Source organism: Pleurodeles waltl, chromosome 7 (assembly GCF_031143425.1).
Source record: "Pleurodeles waltl isolate 20211129_DDA chromosome 7, aPleWal1.hap1.20221129, whole genome shotgun sequence".
Lineage (NCBI taxonomy): Eukaryota > Metazoa > Chordata > Amphibia > Caudata > Salamandridae > Pleurodeles > Pleurodeles waltl.
Window position 1 is genome coordinate 983852182 of NC_090446.1, and position 19674 is coordinate 983871855.

The 19674-nt window shown below is 44.1% G+C and overlaps 1 protein-coding gene across 1 annotated transcript in view; it reads right to left on the bottom strand.

The window, feature by feature from the left end:
• KIF19 (kinesin family member 19) overlaps positions 1–19674 on the bottom strand; it is a 279912-nt gene that overhangs the window by 47998 nt on the left and 212240 nt on the right. Inside the window, exons 13-15 of the mRNA XM_069199793.1 lie at positions 17632–17902; positions 9109–9230; positions 7636–7805 (exon numbers count right to left, since the gene is read on the bottom strand). Of these exons, the coding sequence (XP_069055894.1) occupies positions 7636–7805; positions 9109–9230; positions 17632–17902 (563 nt within the window). The remainder of the gene's footprint in view (positions 1–7635; positions 7806–9108; positions 9231–17631; positions 17903–19674) is intronic.

Here is a 19674-nt window from a genome sequence, read left to right on the forward strand (position 1 = left end):
GGTATTGCATGAGCTTTGCATGTCTGCTAGATAAGCCTTGGCTACAGCTACCCCTAAAGAGCCTGGCTTCTAGACACTCCCTACATTTCACTAATAAGGGATAACTGGACCTGGTATAAGGTGTAGTACCATAGGTACCCAATACAAACCAGGCCAGCCTCCTCTAAACCACTGTACTATATAGGTTACTTTTTACATTTTTCTTGTAATTGGTGACATTGGGTCATCCAGATAACTTGTGTAATGCCCGAATACCAGTCTTTCTCGATTTCCCCTGTTGATGTTTTCCCACTACATTTGATCTTTTATATTGTGATTGAATAAATGTATGAAACAATCCATTTGCATACTACTTTAATATCATTGTTTATGGGAGTGGTGTTGCATTTTATTCAAGGGACCCCTGTTCCTTTAAAGTTAGTTTACTGCTCCATTTTAGGACACCCTACTTACTCCATGACACTACACCACACCAGTCGATGACACATCATTCTCCTTTATGCCATTAACTTTGAGCCATGCTGAATAGTAGTCTCACTAGTGTACAGCATGGCTAAAACACATTGGCAAAGGCAATAGAACTTGCATAGGCGAGACCTATTCCCTTTGCCAATGCTTGTTTATAAGGTATGAACTTCAAGGTGACTTGCAATATCCTTATGTACGCAGGGGGTATTTTACCCCACCTAATACATGGTCACACCACCAACTTTCCCACAAACCACTTAAAACCTTAGTGCATAGCTTCTGACATTCAAAGCTATGAAAGTAGAGCAGAAGAAAGAAAAGCAACATTCCATTTTTTGCTTTAAACAGCTGCATTAATTATGCTCTGTGACCTGGTCTGCCTTTTACCTTGGCTGCTAGCTCTGGCAGAAGGCATTGTAATGTCAGAACTGGACTGTAACAACCCTATCATAGTCATTTTCCGATGTCTTTTCTTTATAATCAGTGAATGTCTTTTCTTTACACGCAGTGACTTGGTGCATCACAAACAGCCGTTTCTAGAGAAATTAGTGACTGCAGTTTATACAGAGATTAGACAATCCATGTTCATAAAGCCTGTAACTCTAAGAGCGTCTTCAGTTGAAATGCTTCTAGTTATGACTGATGTGGAGCTGAGCTGCCCAAGATCACACAAAGGAGCAGAAGTGTTATTAGAACTATGGTTTCCGAGCACAGTTTACAACTCTTGTACGTAATCGCTTTTGATATCTCCAGTGCGGTTCCAATTGGCATGAGGCGAAGAGCATGGTGGGTGTGGGGCGCAAAGGGTATGTTCTTCCTTTTTACCCTCCTACCTTTATTTGCTTGGTGCATGAAGATGCAAGGTTAATCAACATGTTATTTTCACATTTTAGCTAATTACTTTGTGAATGTAAATAACAATTAAAGATACTTTCAGACTGTGAAAACATGCCTTCCTTTCTCCCTATTTCACTTCCAATATATATGATTGTGTATATTTATCGGAGCCTGCAGTTCGTAAACAACGAGCAATTTGTATAGGGCTGATTGAAAGTCCCCAAGGCTGTCCCTGTCCCCCCCAGAAATGTATTGTCTCCTACGCCCCTGGCCCTACCATCCCACGGAAGGAGAATTCCTCACACACTGGTGAGTTGTTGTAATTCTATAACGGCGTGTCGAAGGCCTGTAAGCCCCTTTGGTGATAGGGAAAAGGTATAACCCACAACTTGCAATGCCAAGGTCCTTTCAGAGGTCTAGGTCCTTTCAGGGTTTCAGGTGTGTCCTCGAATGCACTGCAATGCATTCTCTTGTGTATCGGATGAGACGAGCTATAGCATATTTTGTGCCAAGACTCTGCAGTGTGTTTTTTAACAAATCCTGTTGCTTGTTAGCCACGGCCCAAAGCGGCAATTATCCCTAAGAAAATAGGAATATTTTCCTTCTGCATTTGTGGGAAGTCGTGCTCTGATGTTGACGTGCTCTCCCCTTGGAAGAGCATACGGGAAGCTTCAGATGGCAAAACGGCTCTTGATCTGACAATTAACACACTGAATACATATTTGACAATGCTCTTTGCCCCAACAATGTAGGGTTTTCGGGTGTCAAAGGTATTAATTAACATACCGATGTCATCAGAAATGACACACTATAGGATTTTATTTGTCTCACTTTTACAACTAGGCAGTTATGGACATGAAAAAATAGCCTTATTACAAAAGTATAACAATAACGTTGGAAAGCCCTCAATTTATTTTTTAATCACACTAAATATAATGATAAAGATGCTGTACAGCTTATCTCATCAGCATCGTTTACAATGCCTTATGTGTACAAGGAACAGCATCCTGACCATCTTCCGCTCTGCCAGTACATGCTTTATTTCTGCCCTCTCGCAGCAGTGGGCACATGGACCAGCACTGTGGTGCGGGGTAATCCTATGACGTGCCTTGGAGAAAAGATCAACAGCTTCATTCCGAGGGATTTTTATAGCTGGTCTGCAATGTGATAACATGGTCATTACATGTCAACTTTAGAAATCCGTAGGAATATGCTGCAAACTCGGCAGGAAGTGGCAAAAGCGGAAGCCTGTCACCTAAATCGGTAGGATTTGCAAGTGTGTAAAAGTTGCAGCTAGATGCAGCAGAAATGTCAGCTTCTCTCTGAGAGTAAGGGAAATTATGAAGAATCAGTGAGGAGGTTGGACTGCAGATCAATTTTTGTCTTGCAGACACTCAAGAAGATCCCTCGAAATCCTTACAGACTTTTACTGACGATCCGTGTTGGTAAATGTATTTGAAGCCTGTTGGACTTTTTACCTTATGCAGGGTCATCCCAAGTCTTTTTGCCTCCTTCCTCCTATTTTTACTGACCTGTCGCTGTTGGCTCTAGGGCTCGGAGCACTTAATCACTGCTGACCAGTGCTTAAGTGCATGTGCACTTCCATCTAAAGTTGGTATGATTGGCTTATACCTAATTGGCATATTTAATTTACCTGTAAGTCCCTCCTTGTACAGTGGTATCTCTATACCCAGGGCCTGTAAATTAAATACTACTAATGGGCCTGCAGCGCTGCTTGCGCCACCCACTGAAGTAGACTTTCAAAACCTGTCTCAGGCCTGCTAACGCAGGGCCTGTGTGCACAGTTTTCTGCCACAGGGACCTGGCATCTACATGTACTTGCCAGGCCCAGAACTCCCCCTTTACTATATGTAAGTCACCCCTAAGGTATGCCCTAGCTAGCCCTATGGGCAGGGTGCCATGTATGTAGAAGGTAGGACATTTGCCAGGTTGCGTGGCCTCTCCTGGTAGTGACAAACAACCTAACTTGGTGACTCACTGCTGTGAGTGCTGCCTTCTCATAGGATTGCATTAGAAATGCCCTGCCTTATGTGTAAGGGGTATTGTCTGATTTATGAGGGGTAGCGTAGGCATGTTTGGTATGGTTGTGATGGTGATAATAAATGCTGCTTACTGGTATAGGTGTATTTTTATACTATTACAGAAATGCCACTTCTAGAAAGTGCGCATTTCTCTGTGCTTATGACTCTGGTGTTTTGCAGCTTGACCCCAATCCATGTCTGGGCAGAGTGACAGTTGGGGCTTTGTGCGTACTTTTCAGACAGCTTGTACACAGGGAGGGTGGAGGTGTCACAGGGGTGTATCTGCATACTGAATAGTCTTCCTGGGCTGAGAGAAGGGAGAGGTGGAGCACACCTACATCTGTAAGGGCTGTGCCCTGGCCTCACACAATTGGGTTGTTTACCACCCACTGACGTTTGGAGCCTGTGCTGAAGGAGAGAGGGGGTACTCCCAGAACTAGTTGTAACTGGCTGAAACCTCCTCTCCCTACCATTGTAAAACATGGTAAGGACTGAGTATAAGTACAGGGGAATTTTCCCCACAATTTGGAGACTCTTGGAATCATGTTGGAACTGGACACAGAAGGCTGGAAGGACTCACCAGGGACCGCCATGGACTGCTGCTTCTCTGTTGACCTGTGACCTGCCTGGTCACTGTGAAGGACTTGCCACTTGTTGCATCTTCTTTGTGCTGGCCTGTTGCTGGGCCCCTCCACCTGTGAGCCTTTTTCCAGGACATTGTCCCCCAGGGGTAGGGTGCCGTGGCCCCTGACACCTGCATCCATTTTTAGCACCAGGAGGGCTGCTGGTGTACTGCCTCTGGCCCTCAACCGCCTGGAGAGCGCTTTTTATTTGCCCTGTATAAGTGCCTGGGGAGTGCTCTGTTGAGGTAGAGTCAAGCGCCTGGAGAGCGCTGCTGTAAAATCAGATTTAGCGCCCTGCGAGTGCTTCTGCCATTTTTCATCACCACTGCGACCCGAGTGTGAAGAGGACAACGAGCAGGTCAAAACGCACTTCCCAGTATGCCCCCGGTGCTCAGGAGAGCTCCACGTCCCGAGTGCACTGGGATTGGTGTTCCCGGGGCTCAGGAGAGCTTTTTGATGGTGCCCCCAGGGCACCAGAAGGATCCACAAGCCGCCAGGTCCTCAACGCTGCAGCCCGGGATTGCTGACTGACCACGCACCGTGTCAGGTGCGACTGGTGAGTCCCCTGTGAGCTGTAGAGGAGTGGGGCAGAACCTGGGACGAGGAAGCCCAGGTCCACAGGAGCCCCGAACCTGCCAAAGTGGCACGCGGTCCCCGAAGGACACCCGGAGACCGTGCACCATGTGTGCCCCACCCAGTTGATAAAACAAGGACAGAGGGACAACCCCCGAGTTAGGAGGGGGGTTGCCCTCCTGATTGCTGCCTTCAGCCCCTGTGTATCCTTGGGAGGGTCAGCCGAGGCTCCAGGAGGAACCGGTTGTAATACCTGGTCAGCGGGCGGGGTGGAAGCCTCATCAGAGGTTCCCTGCACCACCGGACCCTAGTATCGCCCATTGGGGCATTGTTGTGGCCCCCTTTTTTTGTGGAAGGGCCAGGGTAGGCCCAGTGGGGCCTCCAGTGATCACGGGTCCCAGGAGGGGCCCGTCATTAATGCAGAGGGGGTGCGAGCCACCCCTCCTAACCGAGAATTCTTGGGAGGCCCCCGCTGGACACAGTGGAGCGCCGGAGGCCCCATTTTCCATTCCTTGGCACTGGAGGTGCCTTCATCATCAAACCAGGTACTCTTTAAAAAGGACAATATATATCATAGGTTCTTTCTATAGACAGTATGGATTTATATGTTGCCTACCTGTGTTTATGATGTTTTATATATGTATGCAAATGTTTCTATTATGGGCATACCATGCTAATATGTTTTTATAACTTGCCATATGTTTTCTAATGTTCCTAATATGGGCGTGTATGATATTCTTATGACAAGTGCTTTGGTGTAATGACGTGTTTCCTGACTACTGCTTATGTTGCAGAATACTGAATAACCTGTGTGTTATATGTGACTACTGCTAGTTTGCAGAGTAACTGATGTGTAACGTTCTGACAACTGCTAAGGTAGCAGGATATTACTGATATGTGATGTTTGGTCTAATAATTGCGTTGTGTACAATACAGTATATTTTCATATAACCTGGTGTTGTGTTCCCTTTGTGGTGGGGATAGTATGTCACGTGTGTGGTGTGTGTTGTGCAAACGCTTTACACATTGCCTCTGGAATAGGCCTGACTGCTCGCGCCAAGCTACCAAGGGGGTGAGCTGAAGTTATCTTGGATGTGTAACTCCCTTGCCCTGACTAGAGTGGGTGGGTTCTGCCTGGCTGAGGTGCATACTCTAGCCAACCAGAAACCCCATTTCTAACAAAGCCCAGCTAAAGAGGTTGCTTAAGGCCGGCAGACTCTGCGAGGACCTGACTCACCATGTCCGTTACCAGGATGAATTATCATAAGTCTGAACACAACCATTAATTTAAAGTAATAGAAAAAAGTTGAATGCTAGAGGAACTTTTTGTCTCTTAAATACCATCACAATTTAAAAGCCATTTATAAGATGGTGACCCTGGCAAAACTTAAAGTTTACCAAACATTCCTAAATATTACGTGGTTGCATAAGTCTGGACTTTTTCTTGGCTGAAAACACATAACTTGCTGATGTCTTTCATCACTAGGCATATGACCTCATATGGTCTACAATACAATACCTTTTCCTTAAGTTGCCCTAAACCCTGGCACGAAGATGCAATGCCAAGTGAGAAAAATTTCAGTCCAGTTACAAAAAAGATAAATGAAAACATTAAAAGCTGACTAAAAGCTGATAACTTTAGAGCCTCACAATACGTCATGATAATAAATATTGATTTATTAGCTGCCTCCTTCCAAGAAACCATCAAGTATGCAGCTTTAATTACATTGCTGGAGATTCCAGGTGATTCTCCCGCCAAAAAGATAAAGAATCCAATTAGAGTCCATCAGCATTTACAAGGCTTGTACCTGGTCTTTGAAAAAAGATGGGAGACTGGGTTGTGTTGTGCGGTAACTTTCTACATAACTGCTGGTATCCTGTCATGCCAACAGAGAACGTGGCAAGGGCCTGGGTTTAGGGCACCTCCCACTTACATGCAGCCCTCAGTAAATCGCTTGTACTTCAATTACACTTCTCAGGGAGTCTTTACTCTGTCACAGAGAATTGATTACCAGGCACAGGACCATGGTTGTTGTTGTAACCCTCAAAGCATTCACAAAGTTTTGGATCCGCAGTAAGACATGAAGCCCAATCCGTTCCTGGAAGGAGTAGCTGCACAGCCAAATGTGGGGACGAGCAGGCCCATAAAGTAAGGAGAATGAGCAAGGCTTAGTTATTTGAAGCCTGTGAGGATGGCACCAGGAGGGGAAGAACCACTGATGATCCACAATAGCTTTGCACCCCAGCTGGCCAGAGGTGGCCAAGAACCTTTGGATTATCAATTTGATGGGGGAAATCCATTCCAGAAATCATGAGCGGTGGGAGTCTTCATTGTCTGGTTCCAGCCCAAAAGGAGCCCAAGGAATTTTCCCCTTCACTCAAGACCCTGCTGTAGCATATTTTTGGCTGGAGGCACAGCAAAACAATCAATGTCAATACTCAAAAGGTTGTACCTGAACAAGATATAGTCTTCATGAAAAATGCAAATAATGCCTGCATAAAGAGCTATAAGCGTATCAACATATGGTGAAGAATGGAACAAACTCATTGAGATTAAGTGAGCATTTTATACAACCCAGTTTGCCACCGCCACTCCCATTGCTCCGTTTACAACCACATTTCCAAGATCCCGCAACGCTAGGTGCCCAATTCCTTGTCTGCTTTCACTGCTTCGTCTTCATGCCCTCACACGTTACAAAAGGGCCTCCTAATACAAGCTGAATTGGTTGCTCTTGATGTCAAAGAAAAGGCATCAAAGTTTTGTGCTGTGAGTCCTAATGTACTCTGTAAATGATTAAGAAGATAGGCAGACGAGGGTGTGATGGAGGATTAGCATGTGAGAGAGAGACACTAGCAGAGGTGAGACACAGGAGCCTTAGAAGTTAAGTGAAAACAAAAGCTGAAAATACTCAATCAACCTTTTATAAGAAATGGCCTGATCTGTGACTGAGTCTGCCCAGTCAGACCTTAAGAGTGGCATGTTATAAAATGTCCAGTTCTACCCACAGAGGTGCTTTCCTCGTCATCAACCTGCCTAATCTGAGCTTGTCTGCCTGACCAGTGAAGCTCCCCCACAACAACCTGACACTCACCTCTCGGCCTCAGTCATCAAAGGTGGCAAAGTGTTCCTCTGTCCCTCCCTCCGGGGTGGTGGCTGATTTTCTGAGCCATAGGTCTGCACACTCTCTTGATCAGAGTCCAATTCCAGGCCACTCTCTCCAGCTGTTACCTGCGCGATCCGTGGCAGCGAATTCTGGCTGTCCTGGTGGGCGGCATAAATGAGGCATTTTATCTTACATTTTGGATGACTAAACACTACAAGTTACCCTTTACAGAACACATTCAGAACACTTGGAACACGTGCTCTACTTTGCAACCATTTTCATGCAAGAACAGCTCTCCTGAAGTAGCTCTCGCAGCAGTTTAAGAAATAGCTACTTTCTTTTAAAAGAAACACTTCTAGTTCCATATTGCATACTTTATTTAATGCAATATCATACATGAAATCTATTAAAGTCTGCCTCAATTGTAACTAACCTTCCTTCAAGTAAATGTTAAGCTAACTACTGAAAAAGGTCCTTTCTTGAAGTAATTTCCCTTTCTATTTAGGGATATGAGTAGCTCTGGCTTTGAATGGAGATACACCTTTCAATATGAGCAATTTGGAAAGGGTTCCCCTAAAGAGTGGTTTCAATAAGCGTAAACTACATTTATGCTGAAACATGCTGTAATATGATTAATTGGCCATGCATTGAACAAATGGAAAATGGAAAGCTTTGTGCTTTGTAAGGCAGCTGCCCTACAACAGGAGTGACGGCAGGGCACCCTGTATTTGTTTCCGGTGGATATCCTGTAACACAACAGATGGAAGTGCACATTTTATTATACCCTATGCCTCCCCATCCTTGCTGACAACTGCCATTACAAAGGCTAGGTGAACCCCCGGCAATCCACAATGACCAGCTCTTGTGGATGTAATCCTAAAAGTTGGAGAAGAACACAAAATTTGTCATAGTTTACCTCGATGGCCAAGATTAGGTAACTGTTTTTGATGCATTAAGTTTGCACACAACCACCTTCCCCTGATTCTGGTGGCAAACTGTGCTGTAGAACCCAGATGTCTTGCAAGGAGATCATAGATAACTCAAAGCTCAGGATTTTAGTGCTCAAGTCAGTGCTGCCTCTTCATCGTTAATTGTTTCATTACTAACAGATCTATTTTAGCTTCATGACACTTTATAGGAAGTGCATTATACAAATAAAAGTTTTAAAGTGCTTAGTTTAGTTTAAGAGTTTTTCCTGGTTTGGGGAAAATAAACCACTAAAAGTGTGTGGTGAACATTTGTTAAACAACTAGGGCTTGGATTACAGCAATCTGGCTGGGAGAATCACACACATCAGGACTGACGATCAGCCTCTCAAAGTCACTGGTGTCTGGAAATCTACTGATCACCCAATAGGTCAGACAGCCTCTCACAGTAGCTATGGCAAATTACTTTAAGGCAAGTACTTCCTACTACAGTAATAAAGTGGTCATTAGGATACATGTTTTTGATGGATAGTACCTTTAGAGCTTTGATGGCGACTCGGTCAATGATGGTGATTCGGTCAAGGCTGCCATCTTCAAGCTCCCGCAGGTAGATCTCATACAGCATCTCCAGGTGGTGCGGCACAGCCAGATTGTGATCTACACAGAAGATTTTAAAACATGGTCAGAGACAAAGAGACAGTCCCTCTTGCTGGAAAAGGCAGAGGATCCATATTTGGGAAGTAACAAAATATTTCACGCTCTAAAAGCAGACCAAATTTTATGAAAAGAAAATCTATAAGTAACACACCGTGAAGTTGTTTTTGGTAATGTGGCCCCATCAGTTGTACCTTGGGGCTTGTTCCTATTGGACATTTAGGCCCATATTTATACTTTTTTGCACCTCATTTGCGTTGTTTTTTGATGCAAAATCGTTGCAAACTTACAAAATACAATTGTATTTTGAAAGTTTGCGCTGCTTTTGTGTAAAAAAATGACGCAAATGCGGCGCTAAAAAAGTATAAATATGGGCCTTAGAGCAGGCAGCTTAGCACTACAGTTGAGAAAGAAAGCACAGAAGCCCGAGAGTAGAAGGCCTTGCCCACTAGCAGGCTCTGCCTCATTTACTTGTCATGATTCTTGTAAGCTCTATCCTCTTTGAAGTGCAGGAAAGAAACCAGTTTCTATAAAAAGGCAAGGTGAGGGATATGTAGAAGTGAAGGGGCTGTATGTTTAAAGAAGAGTTGTAACTTTCAGTTTTTGATGCATCCCAGCTCTTCAGACCTGTGCTTGGGAATATTATAAAGCACAAAATACAGTGGGAGGAAGAAGATGAAGGGCCTGATTTAGAGTTTGACAGACGGGTTACTCTGTCACAAACGTGACGGATATCTTGTCCACCATATTACGATGTAACTCATAATCCGGCTGCATATTGTGGCGCCATATTATGATGGACTTGTAACACGGCGGGATGGATATCCGTCACATTTTTGACTGAGTAGCCCCATCTGCCAAACTCTAAATCAGGCCCGAAGTCTGGATTCAATCCATTTGAAATAGTTGTTCAACTTGACTTGACCAAAATATAAAGTTGTTCTGTTTCTATCATGCACGATGTAGTGCTACTGGCGAGCACAGAGAGTAGCCCTAGTGGAGGGTATGCATATTGTGCTTATTGGGACATGACTGAAAATCAGTAAGAGCAAATTTCATTCTTACTGCGTGAGCACTAAGGCCTTTCTGAAGACGGTGGATGTGATAAAAAATGGCTTTCCATGGTAAAATAAATTATGTCACAGTTAGTAGAGGTCTCTTTTGCCTTTCCTGGAAGCAGGATCCGTACATATGTGAAACACAGAGCTTCACCTTTGAAACCCATTTAAAGTATTTATGTAAACATGGAAACTCTTGAAATGGGTAGGTAATAAACTCCATAAGGCTTCTGGGGGGAGCTACCTGCAGCTGAAGGGTTCTGCGACTGGAAATGATACCCACTAGAAAATTAGGCCAAGATTTACAAAGGGCTTGCATTGCCTTTGCATCACGCAAGATGATGTAAGGCAATGCCAGCCTTTGGTAGGATTTATTAAGCCAAGCAAGCCTTTGCATGGATCTGCATGGCTTAGTAAATCCAAAGCAAAACAAGGTGGCACAAATCACTTCCTTGCGTTACTTTGCATTGGGTGAGGTTACATAGGTGGAGCATGATGCAATCCTAGACTTACTAAGGCTAGTAAACCTGGGATTGCTTAAAAATATTATGCCTTCTCAACAGATGCGTAACAAGGAAAAATATATTTATATTTATTTTTCCTTGTTATTTCTTCTTCATACTTGAATTGCGTTCTACAGCACCCATAAAAAGAGGAAAATGCCTCGAAGGATTGCTTTTGTGCAGGTGGGTGTCCCTTATGTCCCTTTCTGCACGACACAATCCTTCCTGAAAAGCAGAGACACTTGCACCATGTAAAAAGTGTGCCTGCGTTGGCCAAAAAGCTAAATAAACATTGATTACAAAATCAGTTTTAAGGGTAGCATAAACAAAGAAAGTATTTGTGGGATTAAGATAGAAATTTTGTGTGAAGCTGGACATATGACTGTTAAGATTTTCATCTGGGCAGCACTCAGAGCAGGAATGCATCATATCTTAGAAGATATGCCCCATTTCTTCTCCTTCCCTGTCATGCAACGCAGTGAAGCAAGTTGTCTTGCTGCATTGTATTGCATGACTTTTTGATAAGCATGCCTTTAAGTTTTCAAGATAACTTAGTTAATGTTAGAAGAGGCTTTGAGCTTAACAGGCTTATGAACATATGCCTTTAAACTATGTAGAGGTTTCAGACAAGAGGAGATATTTTGATAAAAGGGAAGACACTAAGGCATTCCTTGGGTCACTTCTCTCTGTAAAAAATAGAAAGTGCTCCTATATTCACCAAATATGTCATACTTCTTGTGCGAGTAAAGGACTCAAAGACAGACAAAACAGAATCAACAAGGCAAGAGATATTAATAACACTAAGGCCCATATTTATACTTTTTTAGCGCTGCATTTGCGTCATTTTTTACACTAAAGTTGCGTAAACTTACAAAATACAATTGTATTTTGTAAGTTTGCGCTTGTTTTGCGTCAAAACGTGACGCATATGCAGAGCTAAAAAAGTATAAATATGGTGCCAGTGGCAAAAGCAAAGCCTAAGACTTTATCACAGTTTTGTTTGCTCGTAATGTCTTTTCTAGGTACCTGAATTAGTTTACGATTTTTGTCAAAAAGCTTAAACGCTGTAAAATTAGATACTCCAGAACTCAAACTCAGCAATTGAGAAGAAGGGTGAAGAATCTGACCATCTCACTGATAGGAGCAGGGACGGCTCCACCATAAGAAACATAAGGAACATTACCCCCTTTCAAAGTAAAGGATAATAAACTATGTTTATTATCCTTTTCTTTGAAAGGGCAGGGCCACAGGGTGACGTGCACTGAGGGGGAGTGCACAGCACAGCACTCTCCCTCACTGCGCATGTATGTTTGGCCGGCCGTCCCGGGCCGGCCAAATATACAGGTGCAGTAGGCTCTCTCAAGCCCAGCTGAGAGAGCCTGCACAGGCTCCCAGTCTGCCTGGGAGCACCCTAGCTGGGCGTTCTCCGCCAAACCTGACGCTGCTCTGAACAGTGTCAGTATTGGCGCAGGGCAGGCTGGGAGCCTGTGCCTGGAACGGCGCGGGAGAGAGGAACAGCGCGCGGTGGAGAAGGTACGTTTTTTTACATTTTTTCTTTAATAAATTCTTATGTATTAATGCCCCCCCTCACGTGTCCCCACCCCACCCCCAGGAATTCCTGCAAGCCGCTACTGGATAGGAGGTCCTCTCTGAGAGGAACGTGGAAAAATTAATCACAACCTGTTAGAAATTGGGTTTTTGGTTGGCAGTCAGGTTACCCTCTGTCCAAGCAAGAACCCTCACTCTAGTCAGGGTAAGTCACAGACAATCCAAAATTAGCCTGTGCCCATCCTCTGGTAGCTTGGCACGAGCAGTCAGGCTTAACTTAGAAGGCAATGTGTAAAGTATTTGTGCAATAAATCATACAATACCACAACATAGCACCACAAAAATACACCACACAGTGTTTAGAAAAATATATAATATTTATCAGGATAGTTGTAGGTGAAAACGAATAAAGATGCAATGTGAAATTGTAGCGATATCACTGGAAAGTGATATAAAGTGTCTTAAGTCTTTAAAAAGCAAACAAAGTCTCTTTCAAGCACAAAGTACCTGGTTTGGAGTGGAAAATCTCTGCAAAGGGCCGCAGAAGAAGAGATACGTGGAAAAATAGTGTGTGCGTCGATTTCTCCCCAGCACACACGGACGTGCGTCGTTATTTTTCACGTGGGGAAGTCGGGCGTCGTTTTCCGGCGCGCGGACAGTCTCTTTCTGTGGGTCACAGGATTACCAGATGTCCCGGGGTCTGTGCGTGGATTCTCCTGCTTGTTTTCTGGCTGCGCGTCGTTACGCGGGGCTGTGCGGCGAAGTATCGTTCTCACGGCAGGCGTCGCATCGATTTCCCCTCTGGAAGTCGGGCGGCGTTATCCTTGCGAGGCCGTGCGTTGAAGTTCCGGTCATCCCGAAGGCGTCGATAAGCGTCGGTGTGTGGCGTTTTTCTCGCCGTGGAGCAAGCTGTGTGTCGAAATTTTCGGCACACGAAGAGTCCAAATGAAAAAGAGAAGTCTTTTTGGTCCTGAGACTTCAGGGAACAGGAGGCAAGCTCTATCCAAGCCCTTGGAGAGCACTTTTGCAGCCAGACAAGAGTTCAGCAAGGCAGCAAGCCAACAGCAAGGCAGCAGTCCTTTGTAGAAAGCAGTCAGGTGAGTCCTTTGAGCAGCCAGGCAGTTCTTCTTGGCAGGATGCAGCTTCTGGTTCAGGTTTCTTCTCCAGCAAGTGTCTGATGAGGTAGGGCAGAGGCCCTGTTTTATACCCAAATGTGCCTTTGAAGTGGGGGAGACTTCAGAGAGTGGCTAAGAAGTGCACCAGGTCCCCTTTCAGTTCAATCCTGTCTGCCAGGGTCCCAGTAGGGGGTGTGGCAGTCCTTTGTGTGAGAGCAGGCCCTCCACCCTCCCAGCCCAGGAAGACCCATTCAAAATGCAGATGTATGCAAGTGAGGCTGAGTACCCTGTGTTTGGGGTGTGTCTGAGTTAATGCACAAGGAGCTGTCAACCAAGCCCAGCCAGTCGTGGATTGTAAGGCACAGAAAGATTTAAGTGCAAAGAAATGCTCACTTTCTAAAAGTGGCATTTCTAGAATAGTAATATCAAATCCAACTTCACCAGTCAGCAGGGTTTGGTATTACCATTCTGGCCATACTAAATATGACCTTCCTACTCCTTTCAGATCAGCAGCTACCACTTCAATACTGTATGAGGGCAGCCCCAATGTTAGCCTATGAAGGGAGCAGGCCTCACAGTAGTGCAAAAACGAATTTAGGAGTTTTACACTACCAGGGCATGTAAACTACATAGGTACATGCCCTGCCTTTCACCCACACAGCACCCTGCTCTAGGGGTTACCTAGGGCACCCATTAGAGGTGACTTACATGTGGAGAAAGGGGAGGTTTAGCCTTGGCAAGTACTTTTAAATGCCAAGTCGAGGTGACAGTGAAACTGCACACACAGGCCTTGCAATGGCAGGCCTGGGACAAGGTAAAGGGGCTACTTAAGTGGGTGGCACAACCAGTACTGCAGGCCCACTAGTAGCATTTAATCTACAGGCCCTAGGCACATATAGTGCACATTACTAGGGACTTATAAGTAAATTAAATAGTCCAATCAGGTATGATCCAAGGTTACCATGTTTAAAAGGGAGAGAGCATATGCACTTTAGCACTGGTTAGCAGTGGTAAAGTGCGCAGAGTCTAAAAGCCAGTAAAACAGAGTCCAAAAAGTGGAGGGAGGCAGGCAAAAAGTTAGGGGTGACCACCCTAAGGCATGTCAGGTCTAACACAACCCTATTTATCAGATATGAGAACCAATGTTAGTTTAGTCAAAACAGACCCAGCAGAATATCTTGTGAGCTAGAGGGGAGGATGAAAGCGGGAGGGGAACCACAGTTTTCACTGAAGGTGGATCGCATCTCCCGGTATAAATATCCTGCATGTCAATAATGCAGAACACTGGATAGTGCGTGAACCGCTTCACAAATACAAACCTGGAAGAAAGCTCCTAGTTGAGAAAAGAAGTTGGTTACTTTTGGACTCAGGCATTACTCAAATGAGGCAGGGTGACATCAGCTCATTATGTCTTCTAGTTGGTTTAGATTTCCCACCAGCATACTATTGGTAACTAGCAGAGTTTCTTTGAATGTTATATTATGTTATGTTATTTGTATTTATATAGCGCATGGCTACCCGTAGGCCTCCCAGGACAAAACTCTGTGACGTAAGCTGAGGAATTAAGCTTTGAATAGCCAGGTTTTCAATGCTCTCTGAAAGGAAAATTCATGGTTGGTGAGGCAAAGGCTGAGAGGTTGAGAATTCCATAGCCTGGCCCCACGATAAGCCAAAGAGCTTCCGCCCCATCTCACCTTCTTTAATCTAGGAATGAGAGCCAAGGCAGGTGTTGAGGACCTAAGCTGTCTGGCAGGTATGTAAAAGGATGCTAATGTCCTAAGCAGAGAAGGACCTCTATTATACAGGGCTCAATGAATACAGCACAAGGTTTTAAACTCTATGCGATGTTCAACTGGGAGCCAGTGGAGTGAAGCTATCGCTAGTTTGGCTGATTCATGCCTTGGTATATTCAGAAGCAACTGGGCCAAGGCATTCTGTACCATTTCTTCAAAGAATAAGAGAGATTGGTATTGTGGGTGTTGCCCTGGGATGGCTTTCATCATTCTTGGAGGACAGATTGCTTCAGGTCCTTGATGTCTGTTTCTGGCTGACATCATAGAACATGAAATCCAAAGTTTGTAGAACAAGCTTCATATCCATACCTTAAAATATATGATTGTATGGAAAACTCTGGATTTGAAAGGTGAAAAGCAACCCTTACAGAAGGTAAATCAACAGATTTGGCTCCACCAGATTTGTGCTATCAATATACTATGACAAGAGTCAGAGGCATTGTTATTCCTATTGACCCATCACTTAACCTATGACATATGGACATGTTTCTCTCAGTCAGTTGTTACAGGGAACTCGAGAGAAATAGTAGAATTAAGTGCCTCATTTACAAGAATCTGACGCATCATCATTGATGCTTCAGATTTCTTGTGCTTCCGGCACATCCCCTAACAATGCCATGGATGTGCTGTATTTACAATACAGAGCTCCATCGCGCACGTTTTCACAGATGCATCAGAAATGTTGATGCATACGTTGGAGCTAAATTCATGCATTGCAGGAGTAGTATTGTTAAACTGACACAATTCTAGCAATGTGAGGAGTCTCCCATAGGAAAAAGCCCTGCATCAATTTTACGACTGCTCTGAGTAGGAGGTAAAATTCTGACGCAGTGAAGTCGCAGAATGATGCAGTGAAATATAAATTTTACTGCATCAGTTTTGTGTTGCTTTTACGGAGGAAAAGCCTACCCTGAATACGTATCTGGCACAGGTATATGGTGATGCAGGGCTTTACAAACTGACTCATTGGGCCTAATGCATCAGTTTGAAAATATGGAGCAGTGTAGTGTTCTGCTATTGCCGTCGCAACATCAAAACAAAATGAAGCAGTGGTGGTGCAAAGGGCTTGTAAATAAGGCCCTGATTGCCGGAATCTCATCTAAATATGTTTTGAGGCCTCAAAACACACTCTGAAAGGTATAAAGAGGATCAAAAAGGGCGCAGTCAGAAAAATGCTCAGAAATGGTTTGGGGCAGCTTGTGAAAACAAAATGGGCTTGTGTCTCCAAATGCACAAGAGAGACCATAGTGGGCAGAGCCCAGCAGTGAGAGAGCTGATCTCTGTCTTCCAGGAGGTAACTTCTAAGCAATATAAAAGCACTATGGGGAAAACGCCATTACTGTGTTTTAGGAAGATGCCCGACAAGGAGAAATTATGGAGTTGCAACACAAGAATAAGCAAAGTGATTTATAATATGCCGGATGTGTGTCAGAATATCATATAATGAAATACTGGGGGTCGGGTTTAGGTTTTCCATTGTTAACTCCAATAGGACAATCTTTAGTAACCCATTTTAGAACACAAAATGTATATCAGAAGGTACAGCTAGTTAATGTATTCTGTTACTATACTATATTTAGGAAATGGGCATTATATATAATCGGCTGCTTCCAACTGCATTGTTCAATTCTGCTACTTTGTTCAGATCATTAGCAGCAACAACCAAGATAAACACTTTTTTTAAGGTGAGGTATGCAGCAGTACTTTGGTGCCCCCTTCTGGAACATTATAATTACTGCAAACGGCATGAAAAATACCCCTGGTTTCTGGTAGCCATGAGCCTTTGGCACCATGAACGTGCAGAACGTAGCACATCACACACTGATGGAAGGAAAAAGTCAAATGATTCATATATAAAACAAAGAGTATTTTCGTGTGCTTCTCCAACCATTTTCCTATCTATGTATTAACTACAAGCAAGTGTTATTCTTATGCACTCAAGATCATTTTTGCTGGAGTTTCATAGAATTAAATGTTTGGGTGATGTACCTAGGTTACTAGTTCAGATCTACCACAAATGCGGTTTGGTTGTTGGAGTGCAGCAATTCGAGGTTTTATCAAATGCCTGGTAAACCGATGTCCACTGTCTGCATTGCCATTAGTTATACCAATTGTAATTTTTATAACAAAATCCAAAGGTAGAACTGGTGGAACATACTGGAGAAAAGAGGAACATGGTGTTTTCAGCAGAACGGGAGTGGTCTCTTAATCAATAAGTGCATTTATACTGATACAAGCGTATTGACAGTAGAAACGACTTCCTCAAGAAATTACTGATAATTTGTAGTGTATGGTGAAGTCTACGGAATCCAGCGCGTCTGGAACATTATGTGTGATTGTCCCGGTCTTGCTTTATCTGCTGCAATATACTCCCAGGGCAGCCTTACCATCGATGATCTGCCGCTGCTGTTGAATTATCTCATCACACAGGGCCCGGTGCTGTTCGAACCGCTGCACTACATAGTTCTTCTGACGGATCATGTTGTCTTTGAGCAGGGCAGTGGACTGCATCTCCGTGTTCTCTATTTCTAGTTCATGCACCTTGCAGAGCAGGCTTAGTACCTCCCGCTGCTCCTCGGAGCTGATCCGGCGTGGAAGGACCTCCTCCAGCCGCCGGGCCTGGTGCCGAATCTCCTTGAACCTCTTCTCCAGTTCTAGCTGAGGGAAGAGCATCAAGCGCCAGTCAGGAAAGGATTAAACACATAATACAGGAATGGTGTGACAAAATGCTGGAAAGAACTAACAAACACTGGCAAAACCAAGAGGTCTCGGCAATCCAAGAGCTATAAGCTTTGCCAATGTGAAAGCGTTTGTGTATGGCGCTATAATTAGGAGCAGTCCACAAAATAACACAATCAAGACACAGAAATATCAGGGGCACACTTTTTTCTGTTTCACACCTATTCTGGGTATTGTAAGCATACACAATTATAACACACTTACATTCCTTTTGAGCAGCATGTAAACCTTTTTGCCTCGTCACACAGACCAAGTAGGTGGCTAATGTTTTGCTGGGGCGCAAGCTTTTTGTGCCAAATGCAAACAAAATGCATGAGCAGCAACTGCTTGATCTCAGCCCCCATAGGTGCTCCCGGCCCGGGCACGTGCCCAATCCACGCAGCACTCTGACTGGATAAACAACATGCCTCATGGAAGAAGCATAATTGTAAAAGGCGTGTGCCTCAGCAAAACATTATCCACCTAGCTGGTATATGTGACGAGGCATAAAGGTTTGCATGCTGCTGAAAAGGAATGAAGGTGTTCACTGGTGGAAACAGTCTCTCTCCTCTAAGTCTGGTGATGCACACCTCGGGAAAAGTCCTATATTTAAGATATCAGTCTTGTTAAAATAAAACCCCATGAACCACTGCTGCAGGTTTTCTGGCACCTCCTACCTTCTGTCAATAGTGTTGCATTCCTATTGACAACGAATAGTGAAATAAACTCAAGGTAGTAATTGTCTTAGATTAAAGGAGGCTATGAAGAAGGCAAATTCTGAAAAGCACAGAGGGTGTTCACCACTCTATTAAAGCAGGCGTAACCAAAGCAAGTCCAGGAGGGCCAGACCGACACCAGAGTTTTGGCTATCCACCTATGAAAACTCCATATACCAATAATCAAAATGGAACGCATTCAGTCAGTCAGTGGTTATCTTGGAAAAGCTAGAAACGACCTTGCCCTCTTAGACTTGTGCTGAGCACCTTTGCACTAAAGTCCCGTGATACGAAGGAAGGAACTTTAGCAAGGTGGTGGACCTAATTATTATTATTATTATTATTTATTTTTTTCTTGCTAATTTGTGTTATATTTATAAATGTATAAAGCGTTCGGTAACTCAAAATGCATCACGTCGCTGAGGAGCTCCTGTACAGAGCTGAAAGGGTGAGGAGAGAAGGAAAAATGTCAACGTAAAGAGGGGCAGACGAATGCAAAAGCATGAATTGAGTGGCAATATAACTCTTGTCACAGCAGTTACAGATAGCTGCTTTCACCCGCTTTGCCCCTTTGGCATAATTCCAACCTCACCAATATGCAACTAGGTTCGCAATGTGCAAGCTATAAGTGGCTCTCAAATTACTTTTTCATTGTTACAAGCGAATCAATGCTGAAAAATTGAAAGACAATGTTGCATATTCACTGGTTTTTTTGTGTAGCCGTAAAGTTATTCTTACTGACACCTCTTTTTTGAAGTGTAACGCTATGGAAGTTAATAAAGCAACTAGTTTGTTCTCATTTAGGAACCCGGAAGGACTGGTTCTGGTAATCCTTTGCCGCAAAATGCCAACATGGTGAGGATTGGGCTGTTGGACTGTTGTGGGCATGGCATGCACAATGCTCGGAGTTGCCCATGCATTACAATACAACGTCTCTTTGAGTTACACGGTTACAGGTAGCTGCTAGCAAAATGGTCCCCACAGTTGTATGGACAG